This window comes from Cinclus cinclus, chromosome 7 (genome assembly GCF_963662255.1).
Source record: "Cinclus cinclus chromosome 7, bCinCin1.1, whole genome shotgun sequence".
Lineage (NCBI taxonomy): Eukaryota > Metazoa > Chordata > Aves > Passeriformes > Cinclidae > Cinclus > Cinclus cinclus.
In genome coordinates this window covers 16,829,909-16,851,596 of record NC_085052.1, presented here as the reverse complement: position 1 = coordinate 16,851,596, position 21,688 = coordinate 16,829,909, and the positions used below count along the sequence as shown (strand labels likewise).

The 21,688-nt window shown below is 41.7% G+C and overlaps 2 protein-coding genes across 3 annotated transcripts; one reads left to right on the top strand and one right to left on the bottom strand.

Moving 5' to 3' along the window:
* Positions 1 to 779: 779 nt before the first annotated feature.
* On the bottom strand, positions 780 to 12,579 carry LIPA (lipase A, lysosomal acid type). 2 transcript variants are annotated; one of them, XM_062496944.1, is made up of 9 exons: positions 12,475 to 12,579; positions 10,886 to 11,006; positions 7,696 to 7,894; positions 7,289 to 7,398; positions 6,520 to 6,656; positions 4,947 to 5,093; positions 4,572 to 4,643; positions 3,436 to 3,507; positions 780 to 2,723 (listed from the first exon to the last, which is right to left on the bottom strand). In XM_062496944.1, exons 1-9 carry the CDS (start codon positions 12,577 to 12,579, stop codon positions 2,484 to 2,486), a joined length of 1,203 nt encoding a protein of 400 aa, XP_062352928.1. In that variant the 3' UTR covers positions 780 to 2,483. The 2 variants fall into 2 exon arrangements, with proteins under 2 accessions (XP_062352928.1, XP_062352930.1); XM_062496946.1 differs by lacking the exon at positions 4,947 to 5,093 and having other exon boundaries at positions 12,475 to 12,498.
* A 774-nt stretch (positions 12,580 to 13,353) lies between these two features.
* IFIT5 (interferon induced protein with tetratricopeptide repeats 5) lies at positions 13,354 to 19,839 on the top strand. Its single transcript, XM_062496889.1, is given in 5 exon segments — positions 13,354 to 13,373; positions 16,159 to 16,199; positions 16,202 to 16,245; positions 16,247 to 16,281; positions 18,405 to 19,839. Coding segments are annotated over 5 exon segments (1,575 nt in total).
* The last annotated feature ends 1,849 nt before the right edge of the window (positions 19,840 to 21,688 follow it).

The window sequence follows — 21,688 nt, the reverse complement described above, 5'->3', positions numbered from 1 at the left end:
AAGCTTCTCACTCATCTCTATGTTCAGGGTGTCTTATTTTGCACAATTTGCACTTACACCTCTCCAAGTTTCTCACACACAAGGCCTGCAATTTTACTTGAGGGAGAACAAAAGCAGCTCACACTTTCCATGACTATCCTTACTCCAGTGAAGCAGAGAAGCTCCATAATGGCTTTTGTGGCTTTTTTCTAGTATTCTGGCTTTATTTCCAGGTACACAGAGCGTTCATCATCTGACAAAGGTGACAACACTTAGGATTTAATACACTGTACCTCAACTGCACAACTACAGTATTCAAAATTTACAGAAAGGTATATTATTGAGGGTGACAAAGGTTAAAAGCTGGTTCAGGTGCACTGTGGCAAAGATTAGCTCCCTGCCTTACTAAGTGATTAAATGCCATGTATGAGATTACCAGACAGGCTGTTAAGCAATCCAATTACCCAAGGTTTAAGAATATGATACAAGAAGCTTTCCACCACGTCAGTGGTTTAAAAGAAGCCTCACCTGAAGGCTTAGAAAATTACTCCAACTTGTGAGTAATTATTTACAGTTAGCACCTTACTTAAAAGTCTCAGAGCAGTCCACCTAAACAAGAATGGCCTTTTAAGCTTGGAAAAAGCTTCTTTCAGGGAAAAAGTAATATGGAAGTTTACTTTGCTATTATGCTTTTCTTATGTATTTGTTCTATGGATTAACAGACCTGGCTTTCTAAATTGTGTCCCAAAGATTCCCATGCATTCATGAAAGAGGAAGTGAAAAACCACACCACTCCAAACTCCAAGCAGGTCTCATGTTTATTGAAACAGCTCAAGCTTAATAAACATGATACACATGGCTCTTGCCATACTGCATACCCTCACAACTGTTAAATTAGCCACCTTAGATTCCTACAGAAGCTTCCTTTCAGCACAGCAAATTAAAGCACATCTGGCAGATACAAATGTAAAGCAGACCTTAAGGTCCTGGTAGGAATCACAACCAAAGTCTCATGAACCATTGAACCACTTTGTCCCTAAATGACACCTGAGAATTCCCTGAGTCTGAATTAGGAAACAAAACAAAACAAAAAAAACCCAAAAAACATAACAAACAAACAAAAAAAAGAAACAAGTCCTAATTTACAACGCATGTCTATTTCTGTGAATTTTTTTATTGCTTTTAATTTTTTTTTATAAAATAAATTTGCTTCAATTTAAAATGCATTATTTCCTATGACATGTAGAAAGGCTCTTTATCCTGTTGGGATTACTGAAGAAATCTGGGTTGAATCCAGCTATGGCACAGAAATTATCATCTGGACTGAGGTAACTGACTCTGGAGATGGCTCATTTGGCACAGAACTTTTACGCATCTCAGAGAAACTAATGTCCTCTGCACGGAAAGAGCTCCAAAGTCAGACCCCTAAGGCAGATGTGAATCCTCTTCCCCATTAAATGGGGTCTTAGCCCCAGTTTGAAGTAGAAACTGAGGCAAATTGAGCTGCTGTAATACTGTCAGGCTTCTCCAGGCAGTTACTCAGTTCCTGAACACAGTGGTGGAGAACATCCTATAAGCAGTTAAGTAAACAGATCTTCAGTACAGCACACAATTAAGAGAAAAGTCCACAGAAATTAAGTTGCTCAAGCTGTAGAATTAATGCTTGGGCTCTTCTGTCACCAGCAGCAGACCAGGGGAGCATGTTTTCTAGTTAGGGGTCAGTGCAAAACACAAGTATGTTACATCATTCTCCTCGAAAGCCACAAACTATTGACAAAGTTAACTGAAAGTGGTTTTGTTTGAACATTACTCTTGTTCCAGGAATCTGCCAGGGCGAATAGTGACCTCTATCCACAGCTGGTACATGAAACACTAAAGGCTTCAGGGACACCATTAAAGCAAGAAAATGCAGCAATGAATCAGTCCCAAAATCGCAGATGTTAACTGACAGTGGTTTCTCTGGCTTCACCACACTTCTTCTGGGCAATACTGAAAAAGGAAGCAATCTGATTTTCTGCGATGGCTAAAATAATACCACAGCAAAAAGTCACTAAGTGCTTTGTAAAGTGCCAGCACCAAGTAGTTCACTGCAGTACAAGAAGTACTTCTCAAAGGTACTTAGAATTGGCCACATACTGAGAAATGGCTGTGTTTTATGCACAGTGAAATACTTGTTATAAGTGTCAAGCACCTGAGGTGCTCAATGGACTAACTTATCTGTCTTTCAGACAGATGACTAAATTTATGTGCACATGACATACTTCTTTTGTGCTAAGTCCTACTGCTGTGTTTTGAGTACCATGCTGCTGTGTGCAAAATCAGCAAAATACTGTGAAGAGAGAGAAATAATACTGAGAAAAAGCAACCAAATATAAATCCAATTCAGTAGTCATTGCTGGCATTTTAAAAATGCATCATCCTAAGCAATGTAGCATTATTGCTAGAAAAGTGTATTTTCCAAACACTGACAAATTCCTGGTGAACCAATACTCTGAAATACCATATCAGTTTAGAGATAACTTCCTAATCATGTTAATTATTTCATTATACATGCGGTAAGGTGCATCAAGACCCCAGATGAAATCCAAATGTTCCCACTCTGGAATGTTTTTGTGGTAAACCAAACTGGTGATCTGAGTGAGCAGCATAGCAACATCCTTTGGGTCTGCCAGCCAGTCCTGTCCACCAGTCCACACCGCAGTTGGTACAGTCATCTCTTTTATTTTGTAGAAAGGGGGAGTAGACTAAGGAGAGGGAAAGTGAAATCAAAGCTTTAGAATGCTAGTGTAACATATTAGCAACTCCAAGAATGTGTCAGATACTCATTTTCTCTGTCTTGGGCAGCTAGAGTCCTGGATCAACCAAAAATATAACTGCAAGAGCCCCACAATATTATAGCATGTGAAGCAGAAAAGAAGTGGTTTGAGGAGTTTACAAAGACATCTGGGTAGCAGGATCTCAGAAAATGCATCCCATAGAAGCTATTTCAACACTAATCTAAAGCCAAAAGTGACTGCTACTCTGAAAATATGATACTGCAGTATTTTGAAGTCACTAAGAGACAAAGGGCAAAATATTTTTGGCATTGTACACAGCAATTCAGAAACAAAAATGCATGAGACTAAACAGACTAAAGATAAACAATACACATGAACTGAGATCCTGTGCTTTATGATGAGAAGTGCAGGGGGATCTCATTATCTAGGCTGGCAGGACTTTCCCTCAAGAAAGTGTGTGCCACCACAGCTTCATATCCAAATATGAGCTCCACACTGACCTAGGATTACCTCTGATCTATACAGTCCCAGCTGGTTTATTTTTTTTGTTGTTTTGGAAAAAAGCAGATCTCCAGTCTGGTTATTGGATAACACTAACAGCTCTTTAGCATGCAGAGAAGTGTCCAAGGACTATTTTCTGACACTCTAGAATTATAGATGTAAAAAAAAAATTGTCTACCTGGTTATAGTGAGCCATATTTGCAGCTTTGCTTCCCCAGTCATAAGCTTTGAGTTCCCCAGTCCTCACAGCCTAGAAATAAAAAAAAATACACATAACTCCAACATTACTATCACAAGAATTAAAAAGTGTAGCCTTCTGGAGAACTGGCAGTGGCAACCTACACAAGAAACAGTACAATGCCAAATATTAACAAGGACAAGTGTCACTGCTTTGCCCAGTGTCACAGGAATGGGAAACATTAACATTCAATACCATTACACTTTGCCCCTTAAGATTTCAGACTCTCTCATAGCAACCATAGAAAAGATTAAGGAAAACAGCTTAGTGTATCCAAAGCCAGGATGTAGCAGCTCCATGTTTACTTCTGAAATATTTACCTTCATGTCTAAATGGGTACGGATAAAGCAGGGAGCTTTCTTAGCAAGCCTACTCTGCATAATTTACCATCTACTATTTTTTCAGAAACAGAAGTTTATATAATAGTGATGTGGGAAAAAAAAATATCTTCACAAGTTTGTTTCTGAGCCAACCCTTGAACAGCTGTGTACAGTAGAACACTGATTGCCTATGATCAGGTGACCAAATCCAGCTACAAGATCACAAGTAGCATTGACCACTGATTCCATGGCAAATGTCTCATTTATTAGCCTGCTGACCAGGCTTCAGGCACAACAGCATCACAGGCATGAAATGGTGCATTGAGATGGACATCAAAAATTATGAACATCAACATTTTATATAAAATATAAAATGAAGCCAAACAGAACAGAACAGAAAATCTGCTGCTTTTCACTGGCTAAAAACACAACTTGTAACCAAAACGGGGTGTGCTGAAAGGGAAACAAATACTCGTTACAGCATCTCTGAGCTAAGTTATTCTGCTGTATTTTTTGTTGATTGAGTTACTTCCAGTTACAATATTTTCAAAGAAATAGGGAAGAGGGGTGAACCACCATGTTTATTATGAAAGCAGCTGCAGTGAGCAGCCACCACTCTAACTTTTGGTAGTTCCAAATTTCACTTGGGATAGGCTGCACATACATTTTGGCATGTTATTTCGTTTAAATATCAGACACATCAATATTCTACAAACAAACTAGAGTCATGGGCACTTTAGATTCTGGGAACCCTACCTGGCTCCAGTGAATCATGTTTTGCACAGACGTTCCTGCAGGGCAGTGTGTTGAATACACATCCACTCGGCTCTGCAACAAGATCATGAACATGGTTTACTCTTCCTCATAGTGCATCAGTGCCACCCATTTCTGCTTCCTGAACAACTAACAAACTATTCCATTCCACTCAGAACTCTTAGAAACAAAAATTAACGGGAGCCATACGTACAGATGAGGCAAGTTAAAATATTTGGGGGATTAATTGCATTGAACAACAGAGCTCTCAAGCTGAATTTTAAACCTAACAATGGTATCCCTTAAGCACTTTTTATATATTCAGTCAATACAGAGTTCACAATAACTTGGCTATTAAAGAAAGTCACTAGAACACACCATATTCAAGTTTCTCTCATTAAAACCGCAAAGTAGAAAGAATAGGTTGCCACAAAGGTCATCCAGTATTCTGTGGGTGCAAACATGGGTAGCAAGCCACTTCAGCAAGGAATTCTGAGGGAGGAATTGTTTCTTCCCAAACATGTCCTACAAAATAACAAACACACAGGACAAACATGTAATTGCACAGAATGACATATTTTCAGTTTTTATACCACAGTGCTCTTGTGGTAATTATTTGCATTTGCAGTGGTGATAGGTGTGTCATATGAAAATCATTGATCTCCTTATCAGCGTTGTCATGGTTTGTGCTTATGCTACAAACAGTGCAGGACATTAACCCCACAAAGAACACATGGGAACTGGGAAAATCTCGCAAGATTTTCAAACCTAACCTCAAGTTCAAATAAATTTTAAATTCAAAAATTTACAGTTATACTGTACAGCTTTTTATCATCAGATTGTTTAAGGCTGAAGTATATTAAGCTCTGCCTGCTGATTTTAAATGGATTTGTACTTGCAATTTCCTCTCTTCAAACCATGACAGAAAAACAAGTTGCATGAGATGTGGTGACCACTTCCCCTTGATGGGTATTTTTAAAATGTTCAAGGATCTTAAAATGTCCCACTGAAAACTTCCTTAAAAGTGACACAGTTCTTTAAAGATATGACTGACCAACGGGTTTGTCACTGTCAGGTTCTCCCTGCACTCCAATTTTTTGCAAGTCACAATGATAATCAAGTTCTTCAGCAGAACAAGAACATCTACACAAGGCAGATGATCAGCTGCTAGTCTCATTAGACAAAGTTCATTATGCAAGGAATAGGACATGACAATGATTAGTGTTGCTTTTATGTTAACTGCCTTTAGAGCAAGAAGTAGTACTACAGACAGACTTTAAATCAGTACAAGCTAGATCAGAAGGGGGTTTATGTCACAGAACAAACAGCTTTGTGTGGGAATCTCCATAGCCGGTCGAAAGAAAAGTGATGGTTCAAAGTGACACAGCAGGGTGTTCACAATGTCTGAATTCAGGCATCTACTGCAGCCTGCCTCACTCCCCTTGATGTTAATGGGGAAGAGGTAAACTCCTCCAGAGGATGATTCACAACATCGAAATACAGCTGTTGCTCTTAATCACCCTCTGGAGGATCCTCTTCCAATACTAAATGGCTGATTGTGAAACAAACCTGTTAAAGTTCATGACAATTAATGAACTGTATTCTGTATAAAGACAACTCTTCTAAAACACGATGACTAGTTAATCATATGATTTCCCTAGCTTAAATTCCAGAAACATATAAATGGAAAAACAATTTTATTCCATCTCTTAAGCTGCAATTGTAAAATACTAATTTAAACTGCTGCAAATGATCTCATTAGACAGTAATAAAGATACAGAAGACACTCCCGACTTCAGTAGCGTCATTATGGTAAAACTGACCCAGAATGCCTGTCTTATGTCACTCACTGATCCACAGCTATAAACATTCTTTGCTCTGCTATTTTCAGATAGAAAGGGACATACCTCATTTGGCTTGAAACATTTACAAATACAAAACAAATACAAACCTTGAGCAGCATGTCAGGAAACAATCCAAATTTTACCAGAGGACTAGTGGCAAACTTGACTGTAGCTACTGGTGCCAAGGCAAAGAACATTTTGATTTTCTTAGCCAGCTGTGGCAAAGTTGAAAAAGCAGCAAAAGCTGTAAATAATATAAGAACAATTAACAAACCTCACTGGCACAAGTTAGATAACAATTTTGCCTGGCAGAAATTTTACAAAAATCTATGAGAAAGTGTGCAAAAGTATTTTTAGATTAATAGTTTGACTGCAGTATCTAGGATTAGGTTAAATAATGTAAATTAACCTAGTTACTATAAAGCCTGAATTAAACACAGTAATTCAGAAGAATTGCTTTCTTCCAGAAACCCATTTAATGCTTACTAACCCAACATGCCTAGCTCCTTCTACTAGAGAGTCTAAAGCACATGAGCCAGGCCTTATATGCAGCAAAATATTCTGGAAATGGGTATCTTGGTTCTCTGTGTCTGGTGACTCTAACTTTATTATGTATAATTCATTGAATTTTTAAATAGAAGCTGTACAGCCAGCTACCTGTGACTTCAATTTATCATTCCAACAGCTTTCCACTTTTAAATGTGCACACAAAGATTAAGGTTTTTTTCATTTTAATGCTGGCAAATATTCCAGAAAACCACTAAAAAACAAAAGCAGTAGTTTTCAAGAGCCCTAGTTTTTAATGACTAAACCACATATGTGGAACTCAACACCATTACAAACAATATATTCTTATAAATGCATCTTTCCACATACCCATTGTGGTGCCCTGTGAATGGCCAATGTAAAATACTTGTTCCTGGCCAGTTTTCTGCAAAATAAAATCCACTGAGGCTGGAATGTCATACTTAGCCATTTCATCAAAGCTACAAAGCAAAGACAGAAAGTCAGTTGTGTAAGAAATCAGTGAAGAAGAGCTGCACAGAGCTTTCCTGCACAGATCAGTTGTATGGACATAAAGAAAAGCTTCTTTTGGATTAAACAGAATTCTGATGACTGAGTTTTCTGTTTTCTACTGACCACTTGAGTTTCAGCACACTCATATACCACCCTCAAAACTCCTCTTTACTGTCCCTGTTTACTGTAAAAAATACTGTTTATTTTTTACCAGAAAAAAATATTCTGCCAGTTCACAGTGTGACTGGATAGCAAAACAAGGATACCTGAAAACCCAGAATTCTTCCTGCTTCACTGTGAAGTGTATGTGTTTCCTGGACCAGGTGTTTCCTCTGCTGTTCCCCAGCCATACATCATAACCAGCATCTGCCAGCATGAAGCCAAGGCTGTTGTAATCCAAGTTTGTGATCCAGTTGCTGGCATCTGCAAGCAAGCCATGCTGCAGAAACACAGCAGGCCTTGGACCTGAAAAATAAAGCGTTAATGATGGATTCCTGTTCATTTGGCATTGCATACCTAAGAATAATTCAAGTGAGCTATTGAAAGTCTGTTGTAGAGTTGCACTTGAGTATTTAATCTACTTGACTTCATCTACTTAGAATTGCAACTTGTATAATGGTCATAGTGCCATGAAATCGCATGCTTTTTCACCAAAAGCTACTTTTTATCATTAAGAATTTTAAACTTGCAATTCCTCAGTTTCATAACTTGAAGCTCAAAACAGCCAAATGTGCTAGAAATAAACATGAGAAAAGCAGGAGCTACAAGGAAAATACAGGTAGTCCTACAGCTGTTTCAAGCTCACAGACTCAGAAAAGTGGCCCAAGCACAGTGACAGTTTTAATACTCACGAACTCGGGCTGCCCCCAAACCTGGGGAAGGCATTCCCACATATGTGCCACTGATGCCTTTGTTTTCCAGTCTAAGCAATGCCAAACTATTGTGCTGAGCTGTGGAAATCTCTGCAAGTAATACTGATATTACCTCTGTGCAACACCCTTCCATCACCAAAGCTGGACAGAACCTGAAGAGCAGTTCAGTAGCCAAGAAAGCAATCTGTGTTTCAAAGAACTTTCTCCCCTTAATTTAAGTACTTATAAGAACAACAGTTAAGACCCAGGTAGAAGACTGTCTTGACTTCTCTGTACTGAAAAGGGAAATGGCACTTTTATGTGGCATACAGATTTAAAAATTGAAAGTTTCTGCCTATACACAAAGAAAATCAATTACCATCTAATTCCCTAGGAGAAACAAGGCCTTCAGACACTACACAGACCTGCCTCTGGTTTTCACAGTAGCACAGGTGTTTTGGCTTTTACTTCTGCTCTGAAAACAGGCAACATGATAACTAGCTCAATGCCAGAGATTACTCAGGAATTTACTTGCTCCAGTGACACATCACTCTGCTATGATACAGACTCATACAGTACTTCCTCCATTAACAATTTAGACTTGGATAATTCAGCAGAAACAGATAAATCACAGCTTTCAGTCACCTACATCATCCATCACAGGTCATGTCTATAAATGCTAGCTGCAAGTTTCAAATTCCAAACTAACAATACTTCCCTCTTCTGGAAATCTTTATACTTATGGCAATGAACCTTTTGAGTGCCTGCTTTTCCCATTTTGTTAAAAAAAAAAACAAAAAAAACAAAAAAAACAACGTGGTATACTGTCCAGGAAAGCAGAGCAAGTGTCCAGCAGTGCCCAACTGGCACTGGAGACAGTACAGTTCAACATAACTGTTTACTCTAGTAATTTAGTAATTTATTGTCTAATACTAATAACTAACTAATACTTTATTGTTTTATAAACAGGATTGTCAAGCCTCACATGGAATTTGTTTTCAGTAATGTTCCACTTATTGATACCTTCTTCCCTTTTAATCAACTCAAATCAACCAACTTCTGAATTTTTGAAGAACAGGCTCTCCTCAAGCTGCTATTGCTTATTTCATAATATTGGAAGGGGGAAACTTTAAATGCCTTAATGCTTTAATTGTGTTCTTATATGAACCTCCAATTTCTGCCAGTTCCTTTTTCACTTTACCAAGCAGTCACCAGATCTCCACGTGAATTGCATAATCATATGACAAACTGACTTAGATAATAATAATGACTATCTATCATCTGTGATCCTAAAAGCCCTGGAGGTGAATAAAAAAAGGTGGGTCCTTAAACTACCCTTTCTGCATAGAACATGTTGTTCTCTTCACTACAGACCAAACAAGCTGAGGACAAATTTACTTCCACGCCCTTCTTACCCACGCTATGCAGATGTTTTAGGGCTTTTTACTAGGAAAACAAAAAAAAAAAAATGCTTGATGTTTTGCTTCTAGGTTCTCTGTACAATTCCCTTTTTTCCCCTTAATAACTATGGGCTTTGCTCCAAAACATCATGCGATACATAATTCCAAGGAATCCTATTCCCATTATGCAGGTATTGCAAAAGAAAAATACGGTGCATATATGCTAAGTCAGCAGTAACACATCTTTGGTATCTTTCTGAGAAAAGATACCAAGCCTATAAAAACTTAAGATCAACATGAACTTTGAAATCTTCATTCTCCCAGGAGCTCATACTTCCACAGATGTGGTCAGTAATCCTTGTTTTTTCAAATTAAAGCACTCTGTAAAACATGAACTTGGGGTCGAGGGTGTGGTAAGGGGTATGTGGAGAATTCCCAGAAGTCAGGAAACTTCTGTTTGCTTATGTCATCAATGAAGGACTCAACAAAATCAGCAGGTACAAAGGCAGCCTTTTTCCCGTGTATTTCTCTGAAATTAAATACAAAGACACCTGCCAGTTTTGACAGGGCTCGTCCATGCACTTATCTTTACACACTCCTTGTGAAAGAAAACAGACAGTGCAAACATCCCAGCTCATACAAAACCAGCAGATAAGCTCAGGAAGGTTATTGCTTGGCCTTTGACAGGGGAGAGGGTTTTTCCACAGGTCTCGTTCACACCCAAGGCTATAGTAATCCTACGATTTTTTTTCAGTCCTAAGTATCCTGAGGCAAACCTTAGAATATATAACTTCTATGCAATTGTGCTGCTGTTACATGAATGTCTCTAGAAAATTTACAAGGGATGGTGGCAAGACTGATAAATTCAGCCACTGCACAGACACTGTTCATTCCATACACGGTGTACAAGGATAGCAAGTCAAAAGGTATGTGTCTCTTCTTCCACATCTGTCTCATTTTTATAGCATTCTATCATTCAGTCCTCACAAAAACCTGTGCCCATATTGCTCCATTGTAAGTTTGAGCTCACATTACCACTATTCTCTTTGTCTCCCACCTCCTCATCAGTACTCCCCCTGCATTTCCTCCATGGTTTTAAACCACGGTAGTCATTAATCTTCTTCTGGATCACTACAGGAACAAAAGATTTATAAATCAAAGACAGATTTTTCATTAATTCTTTTCCAAACAGACATAAAACTTACCTTCACTTCCTTCATGGCCTTTTCTTCCATAAGGTATTCTGTTAATGGAAAGAATATATCCATCTTCTGTTGTCACTTCATATTCCTCACTAGGGTATCCTCTGAAGGTAATAATTTCACTCTGAAGAGAAAAAATAAACCATCTTAGAACCAGACTGCCAGGCTTCTCAGGAACACATGCAAAATACCCTGGGTTTCTCCTAAAGACTGGAATGTGGAATTAAAGGGTGTGGTAGTAATGTGCCATCTGCCTATCAGGCAGATTTTCTTAATAAGACATCCCAGCACAGACTCGGGAAGTAGCCAAACTGAATCCTAGCAATCTGCAAGGACGCCAAGACTATCCCAGCCACCTGGTGCCTACAGCAAGAAAGAAAATGAAGTGTTGAAAAGGAGATTATGGTAATAAGGCAAAACACCAACAGCCAGATTTGTAAGACAAAAATTGAAATTCTACTTTCAAGAAAACAAGGAACAAATAAGTAAGAACAGAAGAAAGGCACTAGCACCACTGCAGCATATAGAAGGAAAGAGGGATGTGCCATTTCTTACCTTTCTCCTCAAACTTTATGCTCAGTGCAGAGCTTTTAAGTGACTTTGCTGTCAAAGCAAAGAGGAGAATAATAATAAAAGTCCCCACACCTGATTAATGTCATTATTTCATTAATAGGTTTAATCTCACATTTCTTATGTCTTGGGCTTTGTTATCTTATTTTGATGCAAATCCGCTAGGACACTGAACTTGCTATGTCATTGGTTTTATGACACCAACCATGCCTTGAGAAAATCTAAGAAATGCAAGATATGGTCAGAGTTCTTGTCTTAGACTACCGGGTAAGGAAAAGGAACATTTAATTAAGCATGCTATTTCTTCTAAACATATCTTTAATCATTCACAGTGACATTAACATTCCAAAATGATTTTACGGCTAAGTGCTATTCCAATGCTATTAGCCTTAGACTAAATTACTATTTTCAAACCTTTAAACTGTATTTACGTGATCCAAGCACTTCTGTTCTTATACACCTTAAGCCTTTCTATCTTGAAACATCTTCTCACCCGTGTGAAAAATTGGCAGTTTAGACAGGGCAGAGGAAAGAGCAACTAATACGGCTTCCAACAGGAAATATTTCAGGAGTTAGTTACTGCAGCAGAAGGAGAACAAAGTTAAGACAGTGAATCCCAAATGGGGAGAAGGGCAGTGGCGGGCAAGAACACAGGAGCACGGTGCTCGGAACTTCATCGTGTTTCACGAACGTCCACATTTCTAGCGGTTCCGAAAGACTGTCGCAAAAAAAACAGCTAGCAAAAATCCACGGGGTCTGGGTCAGAAAAAAAAAAATGCGAGAGAAAGATCAAATACAGGCAACAGCGGACCGAGGAGGACCTGGAAGGAGGAGCAGAGCAGCGCGGGGTGCGAGCGGCCGCAGCAGCGGGCTGGCCGCTGGCAGGTGGCCGCTGCCGCCGGGCTCTGGCCGCGCTGCCCAGCTCGCCCAGCCTCCCCCTGCGCCGCTCCTCGCCCCGCTCCAGCCCGCGGCCGAGCCGCACACAAGGCTCGGGCACTCCTCCCCGCGGCCGCGCCACTCACGATGTTCATGTTCGTTTCGGGGTCCACGTTCCTCCTCCCTGCGGAGAACGCGCCCGAGCCCGCGACGCTGTGCAGCAGGAAAGCGGCGATCACCAGGCCCCGCATCCTCGGCCAGCGAGAAAGAGCCGGGACGACGCGGGGAAGCATAACCCGGCACCACGGCGGCTACGAGCGAGCCCGGCGGAGGCTTTTGTGACACCCTCGGGTGACAAGGGCGGGGGCAGCGGCCGGGCTGGGCTGGGCCGGGCCGGGCCGGGCCGGGCCGGGCGGGGCCGCAGCGCGGAGGGAGCGGCGGGGGCGGGCTCAGCCCACACGGCTCGGCCCTATCGGCGGGGCCGGCCCCGCTCAGCGCCGGCCTCGGGCCGCCCGGACCGCCGTGATTCAGCGTTTCCGCAGCAATGCTGCGTGAATTTCCCCCCCCCCCCCCCTCCCGCCGGCCGGGCTCCATTTCCAGAAGCCTCGCAGCCTCCACAACGGCGCCCGTGAATTTGCTTTCCTTCTCTCCTCGTCTTTCCGCGTCTTCCTCCGCCTCCGGAGCCCTCGCGGTGCCGCCCTGCGAGGATGCGCGTTGTGTTCCGCAGCGAGCTCCGTGCAGACGGCGGCAGCAGCCGCAGCGAGGAGCGCGGCCGTGCCGCCCCGCCCGCCCCGCGCTCCCCGTGGCCGCAGCGAGCATCCCCGGCGAGCCTGCCGTGCCGCACACCTGCGGCCGGGCACCGCCCGCGCTTCCCAAGGGCCCTGCCGCGCCCACAGCAGTCACTGCGGCTCTTACACACGCGCGTCACCCATCCCTCACCTCCTCCGAGCACTGCCTGACGTACCAAACTTTATACGAATGGGCTTAAGTTGCATGCCCGGTTACCTTCGCCGCTTCCTGCGAACATGTTTCATCTTCATGCTCGGTAGCAATTGATTTTCAGGCACTGCATTGCACAGCTATAATTTCACCGAGAAACGTGTCTGTGGTCAAGGGATGTGTGGCCGGGCGTGCAAAAGCTTGGACCAAATTCAGTCCTTTAAAATAAATATTCGTGTTACTCTGTCCAGGCCAATAATAATACCCATAGAATAATATAGAAAACTGATACTAAAAACGCAGTGCTGGTGCAAGAGGGTGTCAAGAACATAATGGTTTCTGTTTATTTAGAAAGCATTAAGATTTTAATTGAAAAATCATTGATGTTTTCATAGCATGTTTTCATATGTGTATATGTCACTAGATACAGAGACGTTATATGACCCTTTGCATTCCTGGATGCCGTTTCTTAAAACTGTTTGATTTTGAAGAACTTGGCTGGGAGAATTATTGCTCAGTGGTTCACTTCAGTTTTTTGTCAAATTAATTACAGGTCACTCTTCCCTGCTAAGGAAAAACCCAAATCATGCCACAATTGCTGCTGTCAAACATAGTAATTATATGTTAACCTAGGCTAAATGGAAACCAGTATAAAATAGGATATGTAAAGGGAGCCTGTAATTTACTGTGCTATGGTTCATTCAAATTATTTTAGAAAAGGAAAACTGCATTTCAGGCAAATGTTTGGCTGACCTAATGCTTCCCCGGGGGAATTCTTTGTCAGCATGTATCCATTTCAGCTCAAAGGAAATGTTCAGATATTAATTTTCTCTCATAAAATGTGTAGATATGTTTGAAGACATTTCCTATTATTCTGTATGTACAGATCGCTCAAGTAAACAAAGGTGTTTTATTAAAGATGAATGCATTTGTTGTTTCCAGCCCATTTCTGGACATGTTTTCCAAGAAGCTTCTGCAGGTGCTGCTGTGCAGTGCAGCTCTCTCTGAGAGCAGTCAGCCCAGCTACAGCTTGCTCTGAAGTGAAAGCAGCAGAGCTGTAGAAAGATTTCATGTATTTTCCTATACACTGTCTAGCAAGTTACAGAGATGGGTGCAGAAAGACATTGCATAACTGTTGGCTTACTTATTCTAATTTAAGCTCTTTCCTGCATTTCCTTTATTTAATAGGCATTCATGTCAAACCATAGCATAAAGATGCAAGTAAATTAGTAAAAAATAAGGAAACTAGGACAAAATTCTGCACTTCAGAAGGAAGCTGCCAGCATTTTCCCATGCGTACCAAGGAAAACAGATGCTGGGACAGAAGGACACACAAGAAATCCATAGATACTTAGTAGCATAGTAAATCATTAGTGTCCACATTTGGGTTTGGCACTGCAATAACCTTTCAAACACTTCTTTTTCTGTAACTACCTGTAACCTCTATTTTCTAAAGAATACATACATTTGTGTAGATACTTTTCCTTCTCAGTCCACTGCCTCTTTTCATCCTTTATTAAATACCTGGTTGCTAGAAGCTTGACTGATACTCAGCGCAGTACCTGTACTAACCTTTACCTTGAGCTCTGAAACATCAGCTCCACCAATCTCTCCACACACACAAACACACAAACAGACTCTTAAATGAGACACGAGGGGTGGGGGTGGATGGGTGTGTGTGTGTGTCTGTGTGTTGCTAAGGCTCTCCAAATTCTTGTAGAAGCCAGAAGTTCTAATATATAAGAGTGGTGTGTTAGGTTTTTTTAAAGGAGGGAAAGGGTGGAAGAGGGAAAAGAGGGAAAAGAAGGGAAGACAAAAATAAAGGGAAAGAACCAGCTAATAACATCTTTGCTGTCATGCCGGTGGTTGTGGTTTCTTCTTCCTTTCACCAGATTCAGTTTGAGTCATTTTTTAAAGCGCGTTAACACCCTTTTATACCATTCTTTTTCTCCCCTGATCTGCAGCTTCAGATTACATCTGAATTTACTATATGTAGTGCTGTTTTTTTATGTTACAATCTGTGTTTGATTCTCTTTGTTACCCCCCCAAAGTCAATTCTACAGAGCCAGGTCTGCACTTCTTTAATCATTTTTTTTAAATAAGCACCAATGAGTTGTTCATAGATGCTCCAGTCCCCAGGCCATTCCCATCTCTGCTGCCATGTGTGTAGGCTGTAGCAGGCATTGCCCTTGTCATGCACTGGGTTTGCATGGCCTCGGGATCGAGGCTTGCCAGGTCTGCTCAGTTTGCCCTTATCCTTACCTGCCTGCAGCTTTCTTTTGCTTGCCAAACTGTGAAAGCAGTTTCTCGAAATGACTGCCTCTCTCTAATTTGATGTGTGAAAGGATAGTCGTGGGTTTGTTTATGTAGAGAGCAGCAACAAACATTTCCTGTAGATGGGATATTCTGTACTCTTGGACAATGGCATAGTGCAGAAAAACACAGGCCTGGTACAGCAGCAGAGACCTCATGATGTGGAGGGACACGATGAAGGTGTACAGAGAGGGGAGATAAGGGTTTGTTTGTGTGTGTGTGTTATGTGGGTGACACACCACCAATAAAACAGCATGGCACAGAATTGTGCAAAGATGCATCAGCAGAGGCTCAAGGGACAAATGATCCTTCCCTAGCCTATGTATGATAACCAGGTCAGGCCACACTAGCCTGAAATATTCTCCTTATCATGGATGTCTCTGCCTGTGAACATACTAAATGCTGGGAGCGTTAGAAGCTGCTGCCACATTCTACAGAACAGGAAGTAATACTTGGCACAGAGCCAGGCTGAAAAAGAGCAGCTTAGTGTCTTACCAGTTTCTATTCTTCAGCTGCAGACTGACTATTCTGCTTCGGCAAACCCAAGAAAAAGCTAAGTTTCACTTTCTACTTCCCAGCAATTTCATCAGAGACCACATGAGGGCTGGACAAAATAAAATGGGGGTGTAACAACAGTGTGCAGCACTCCTTTGGCATTGAGGCTGCCTGAAGACAAGTGAGCAAAGAAGAAAAACCATGAGGTAAGAAAGCAATCCAGTCTCTGAAAGACACTTTTTTCTCTATGCCATGGAAAATAATGCTTCTTTTATCTACATAAATGTAAGCAGTGAGGAGCTTGCATCTAAACAACAGAAAATATTTTACATAATATTTAGAGAAGAATCAAAATACAATGAGGATGCTCTTGAATGTTGTCATGTTATTGCTTCTCCAATGAGGCTCAGTTTCAGTGCGTAGAACGGAAAGTAAGAAAAATTTTGTGCATGCAAAGTGAGGATGAAATTCAGGCTGCATCAAGTGCAACTGGTGCCCAGCCAAAGAGGTGTAATCTGTCTCTCAAACCTGTGTTTGTCACATTCCTCCTTGATTTGTCTGCTCATAATTTTGCAATTTTTCCACTCAGCCCTTCTTTTACCCAACAGGCTTGGTTTTGCAGTTGAGCAGCAGCACATGCTGTGCCCCACAGGCTGTTAGACCTGCTAGGTGTTACAGGAGGGACAGCAAGGAAGTCTTTCAAAGAAAGGAAGATTTGACTGAGGGGTCTCGGTAATAGAATTGTGTGTCATTGATTCTTTAATTATGGGAAAGCACAGTGTGGACTAAAATGTTATCTCTGTGTTGTAGAAGTGTTCCCTTGATTGTGTGACAAAGGCCAGTCTGTGCTCCCACATAGGGATGCAGGTAGGCAATGAGAGCAGGGGAAATCCAAGAAACACACTGCCTGGTGGTTCCCAGGCCCCATTTGGGAAGAAAAAGCTGTTGAAAGCCGGAGAGGGAATGTACTGATTTCATCTGCTATAGAGTTAATTTCTTCTCAGTAGCTGATACAGTGTGTCAGGTTCATTATGCCAACTTTGTAGATAATACACTCACATTTTGATTGTAGTTGTGTTTATCCTAGTCAAGGACTTTTTTTTGTGTGTGTCATGCTCTGCCAGTGAGGAGGTGCCAAAAAAGCTGTAGATAGCACAGCTGGGACAGGTGATCTGACCTAGCCAAAGGCATATACCACACCAGGGAACATCATGCCCAGTACATAAAGTGGGGGCGTTACCTGGAAGGGGGCTGACTGGGGTGCAGGGACAGAGTCTGGCATCGGGCAGCAGGTAGTGAGCAGCTGTACTGTGCACCACTTGTTTTCCCTTGAGTTTTATTTTTTCTTTTTATCATAATTATTAATATTAACAGTTATTATATTTTATCTTGTTTCAGTTATTAAAATTACTAAATTTAGATCTTAACCTAAAATTTTTACTTGTGATTCTCCTCCCCATTCCACCAGTGGGGGACGGGGGAGATGAGTGAGCTGCAACATCATGCTTAGCTGCCCACTGGGCTTAAACCACAACAGGGATAAGGGGGCATTAAGGACTAGTTGTATGTCACCAGGGTCTGGTTAATAAGGGTGTGTGAGTGTGCGTGTACATGGCTGAGGCACCTGGGGAGAGAGAGAAGCTTCCTAACCAGCCACTGGATGTCCAGAGCCAGCATCTGAGAAACTGCAGGGTTAGTGAGTGAGCGTGTAGTTTGTACCAGCAAGTGGAATAGGGCTGCGTGTTCGTGGACTGTACATCCAAGTGCCAGCAAAAGGAGAGGCTGATGAGTTCTGGGACCCAGTTCCTGGATACTTTAACCATATAATCAGCAGAACCATTACATAAGAATGGTGCTGTGATCTAACATACAAAGATTTAAAAATGTGGCACATTCAAAATTAAATCTATAATACAAACCGTAACATTTACAAAGGTTTAGGTAATGAACTAATTCACATTCTGCATAGTTTAAGGGAATCTTACATGACTACATCTTTTGGCTAGGCTTCAGCAATTGTTCCTAGCACAGGAAATATTTTCCTGAGGCCCAAGGGTTTACCAGCTTTACTACAGAGACCAGCCCTCCACTTTGATATCCAACATCTGTTCCTATGTAAAAGGTGCCCTCATACACTGGCAAGGATTGCTAAAATCACTATTCAGCACTTTAGACCTAGGCCTCCCTACAGCTTTGGCTTGTTTGAAATAGTGTGGACTAAGGGTGTCAAGTGAGGTACTGCCTGCCTTTAAAGTACATGCCTGGTTTAAAAACAAGAATAGCAAAAAGCAAATGGGGTATAAACAATTTTTTCTTTGATTTCTTCTAGTACCATTTCCAATGATTCCTTGAAGACTTCCCTGCTGCAGTTAGAATGTCATTTTACATGGACTTTGCTGAAGAAGGATGTAGGTCTTGTTGCCCTAGAGGACACAATACTTGATCATATCAAGTTTGTCAAAGAACACAACATTACAGATTATAATATACTCTCCTATGTATGTTACCTAAAGAATTCAAATGAAGAAGCCCTGAGAAATCTGCAAAAAGCTGAAGAAGCTATTCAAAAACGTCATCCAGGCGAAATTGCCAGGAGAAGTCTTGTTACCTGGGGGAACTATGCTTGGATCTATTACCACATGAAGAGATATGAAGAAGCTCAAACTTATGTAAGCAAAGTGGAAAACAGCTGCAAAAATCTTCCAAGTACTGCTCATGGGAAGATTCAGCTTCCAGAGGTCTGTGCTGAGCAAGGATGGGCATTATTACGTTTTGGGAGGCATTACTTTGAGAGGGCAAAGAATTGCTTTGAAAATGCTCTGAAGAGTGAGCCTGATAACCCAGATTTTAATGCTGGCTATGCAATAGCAATGTTTCGCTTGGGAAGTTTCCCTGAGAGATATGATGAAGAGACGTGGCCATGCCTTGAGGCCCTGAAGCGGGCAGTGGAACTCAATCCAAATAATACTACCCTTCTGGCATTACTTGCATTAGAACTTCAGCGACTAAAACAAAGTGATGAAGGGGAGAGGTACATTGAAGAAGGACTGCAGAAAACCCCTGACTTTCCTGTCTTCCTGCGATATGCTGCTATCTTTTACAGAAAGAAAGGAAATGTAGGCAAGGCAGTAAAGATTTTGGAGAAAGCCCTAGCAATGACACCAAATTCTGTCATTGTACACCATCAACTAGGACTCTGCTATAAATTCAAGGTACTTAAATTGATGAAATCAAGATACACACCTCAAGAGGAAGTGGAGAATCTCATCGAGCCTGCCATTTTTCATTTTAAAACAGTGATAGAAAAAAAGCCAGTATTTTTTAGTGCTTATTGCGACCTAGCAAACATGTATGCACTAGGTAAGAGGTATGAAGAAGCAGAAGAGATATTTCAGAAAGTGCTTCAGAGAAATGATACAGACTGTGATAACAAACAAGACATCTACTTCAATTATGGCAATTTTCAGCATTTTCATATGAAGTCAGAATCGAAAGCCATTAAGTATTACATAGAAGGTCTGAAAATGGAAGAAGACTCCTATGCAAGAAAAATGTGCGGTGAAGCTGTGGAGAAATTGTTGAGACAGAAAATTAGGAGCGGTTTAGGACATGCCACAGATTTTGGTACACTTGGGATTGTTCATAAGCTAAATGGTAAGAAACAACAAGCAATTGAATGCTATAAGAAAGCCATTGCTTTGGATCCCAACAATGAAGAATATCTGAATGCATTAGCTGAGTTACAACTTTCCATCTCAAGCTAAAACTCACAAAAATCACTGTTTATCTAGTCCACTAGAAAGCTTATGAGATGTGTACTATTGTTGAGAACTATTAAATCTGTTGAATCCATCAACTATTGCTTCTGAGTACCTCTCTGATGACCAGCCTCCATGTTAGTTGATTAATTAAAGAGAAATAGACATTCAAAAAACGTAAGAAGGATAGAGTTACCATAGGATACAAAGGGCTGAGGAGAGTGCTCCATTTATTCTCCCTGAGCTCTCAGCAAAGCTGGCTCCAGATGCATTGTGCTGAAGAATTAGACTGTGCACAAAACAGCAGCTGTCTAGTTTACCCAATGTTGTATTGCTCTAAGTAGCTTGCTTTGTATTACATGGTTCATGGTTGTTATATTGCACTGAATGGTTTGTTCTGTATTCCCCTGTTTGTAGTGCTGGCTGAGTCCTCTCCTTGCCCCTTCCCATCAGTTGTATCCCATGGGTTATGGTTCTGTTCCTCTCCTCCCCTTCCCCGGGGTTCAAAACCTCCCGCCACCTTCTGTTTGCTCTCTCTTTTCCCTTGGAAGTTATTCCGCAATAAAGTGGGACTGTGGTCACAGGAGAAGGAGCCTCCTTGTGTTTTACCTTTGTCCTTGTCAGCATTCTTCATCTCCCGCAGTCCAGAGTTAACTGAGCAGACCCAAAGAGAAAAGAAACCAACTACCCAAAACACCCTATCAGGACCCACAGCAACAAATACCTGGAGAGGAAGGAAAGGCAATCTTTGAAACATCAAAGAGATGGCTGTGGCCATGCTCGTGAAGCAAGCCAGGGCAGCAATCACACACAAGAAATGACCTGCTGTGGTGGTTTGTAAAGATTTCCTGAAATTTTTCCCTGCCAAGACCTGGGCAGCCTCCTGTGAACTTGACAAAGATCAATCAGCCTCTGATTTTTAATATTGACACATTGTTACACCAGTGAGAAAGTTTACCTGTCTTTGTGAAATACACATGTAGAGACTAAAGTTCTCTTCCCTTCCAGCCTCTCAGAATCTAACGCGGGCCCGGGTCCTTTGCACGGCCTGTGCCAGGCCCAGCAGGGGCAGGCGGGCTCTGATGCAGGGCTCGGGAAGAGCCAGAGCAGAGTTGGGTGAGCACCACAGAGCAGGGCAGGGGAACACAAGGGGCACGTGGAAAAAGGAGTGCATGCCCACTGGGTCTGCATGAATGGAAGAAAGGGCTGAAATGACAGAATGGGTTGACTAGGTGATTGCCTTCAAACATCCAACTAAAATTCAGTATTCTTTGCAACATCGTGGCCTAACTCCCCAGTAGTGTACCTTCGTTTGATAGACCATAAGTACTCAGGGAAAAACCAGTGCTGTACTTCCAAAATACTTCTGAGCCCTAGCCACTAGTGAAGCATGAAGCAAACTGGTGACAGAGCCCATCCGAAAGAATGTGCTCTTTAGGTTCTAGCCATCCTGGAGCATTCCTGCACCTGCAACAGCACCTCTGTACAGACAGGAGAAAAAGCCATGAAGGAGTGCAAAACACCAATGCCAGACCACAGAATATCAATAAAGCTCTTCCTTCTCAGCTCTCCTTCAGAAAATCGTTCATAACACAAGTAAAAGCAATCAAGTGTGCATAATTACAAACACCTTTTTGCTAAGAAAGAGCTGGAGCAAAATCCACTCTTGTTTCTCAGCCACCTGCCATCTTCTCTCTTACACACGAAGGCAACCCTACCTAGGGAAGGAGCAATGAGGAGAGAGAACAGAAAGGAATGGGAACAGTTCTGATAGACCACTCCTGAAAGCTGCTGGAACCACCCACAGGGTGGTGCTGCTGCATTGCCTGGCATGCCGACATAGGGAGCAGGTTGA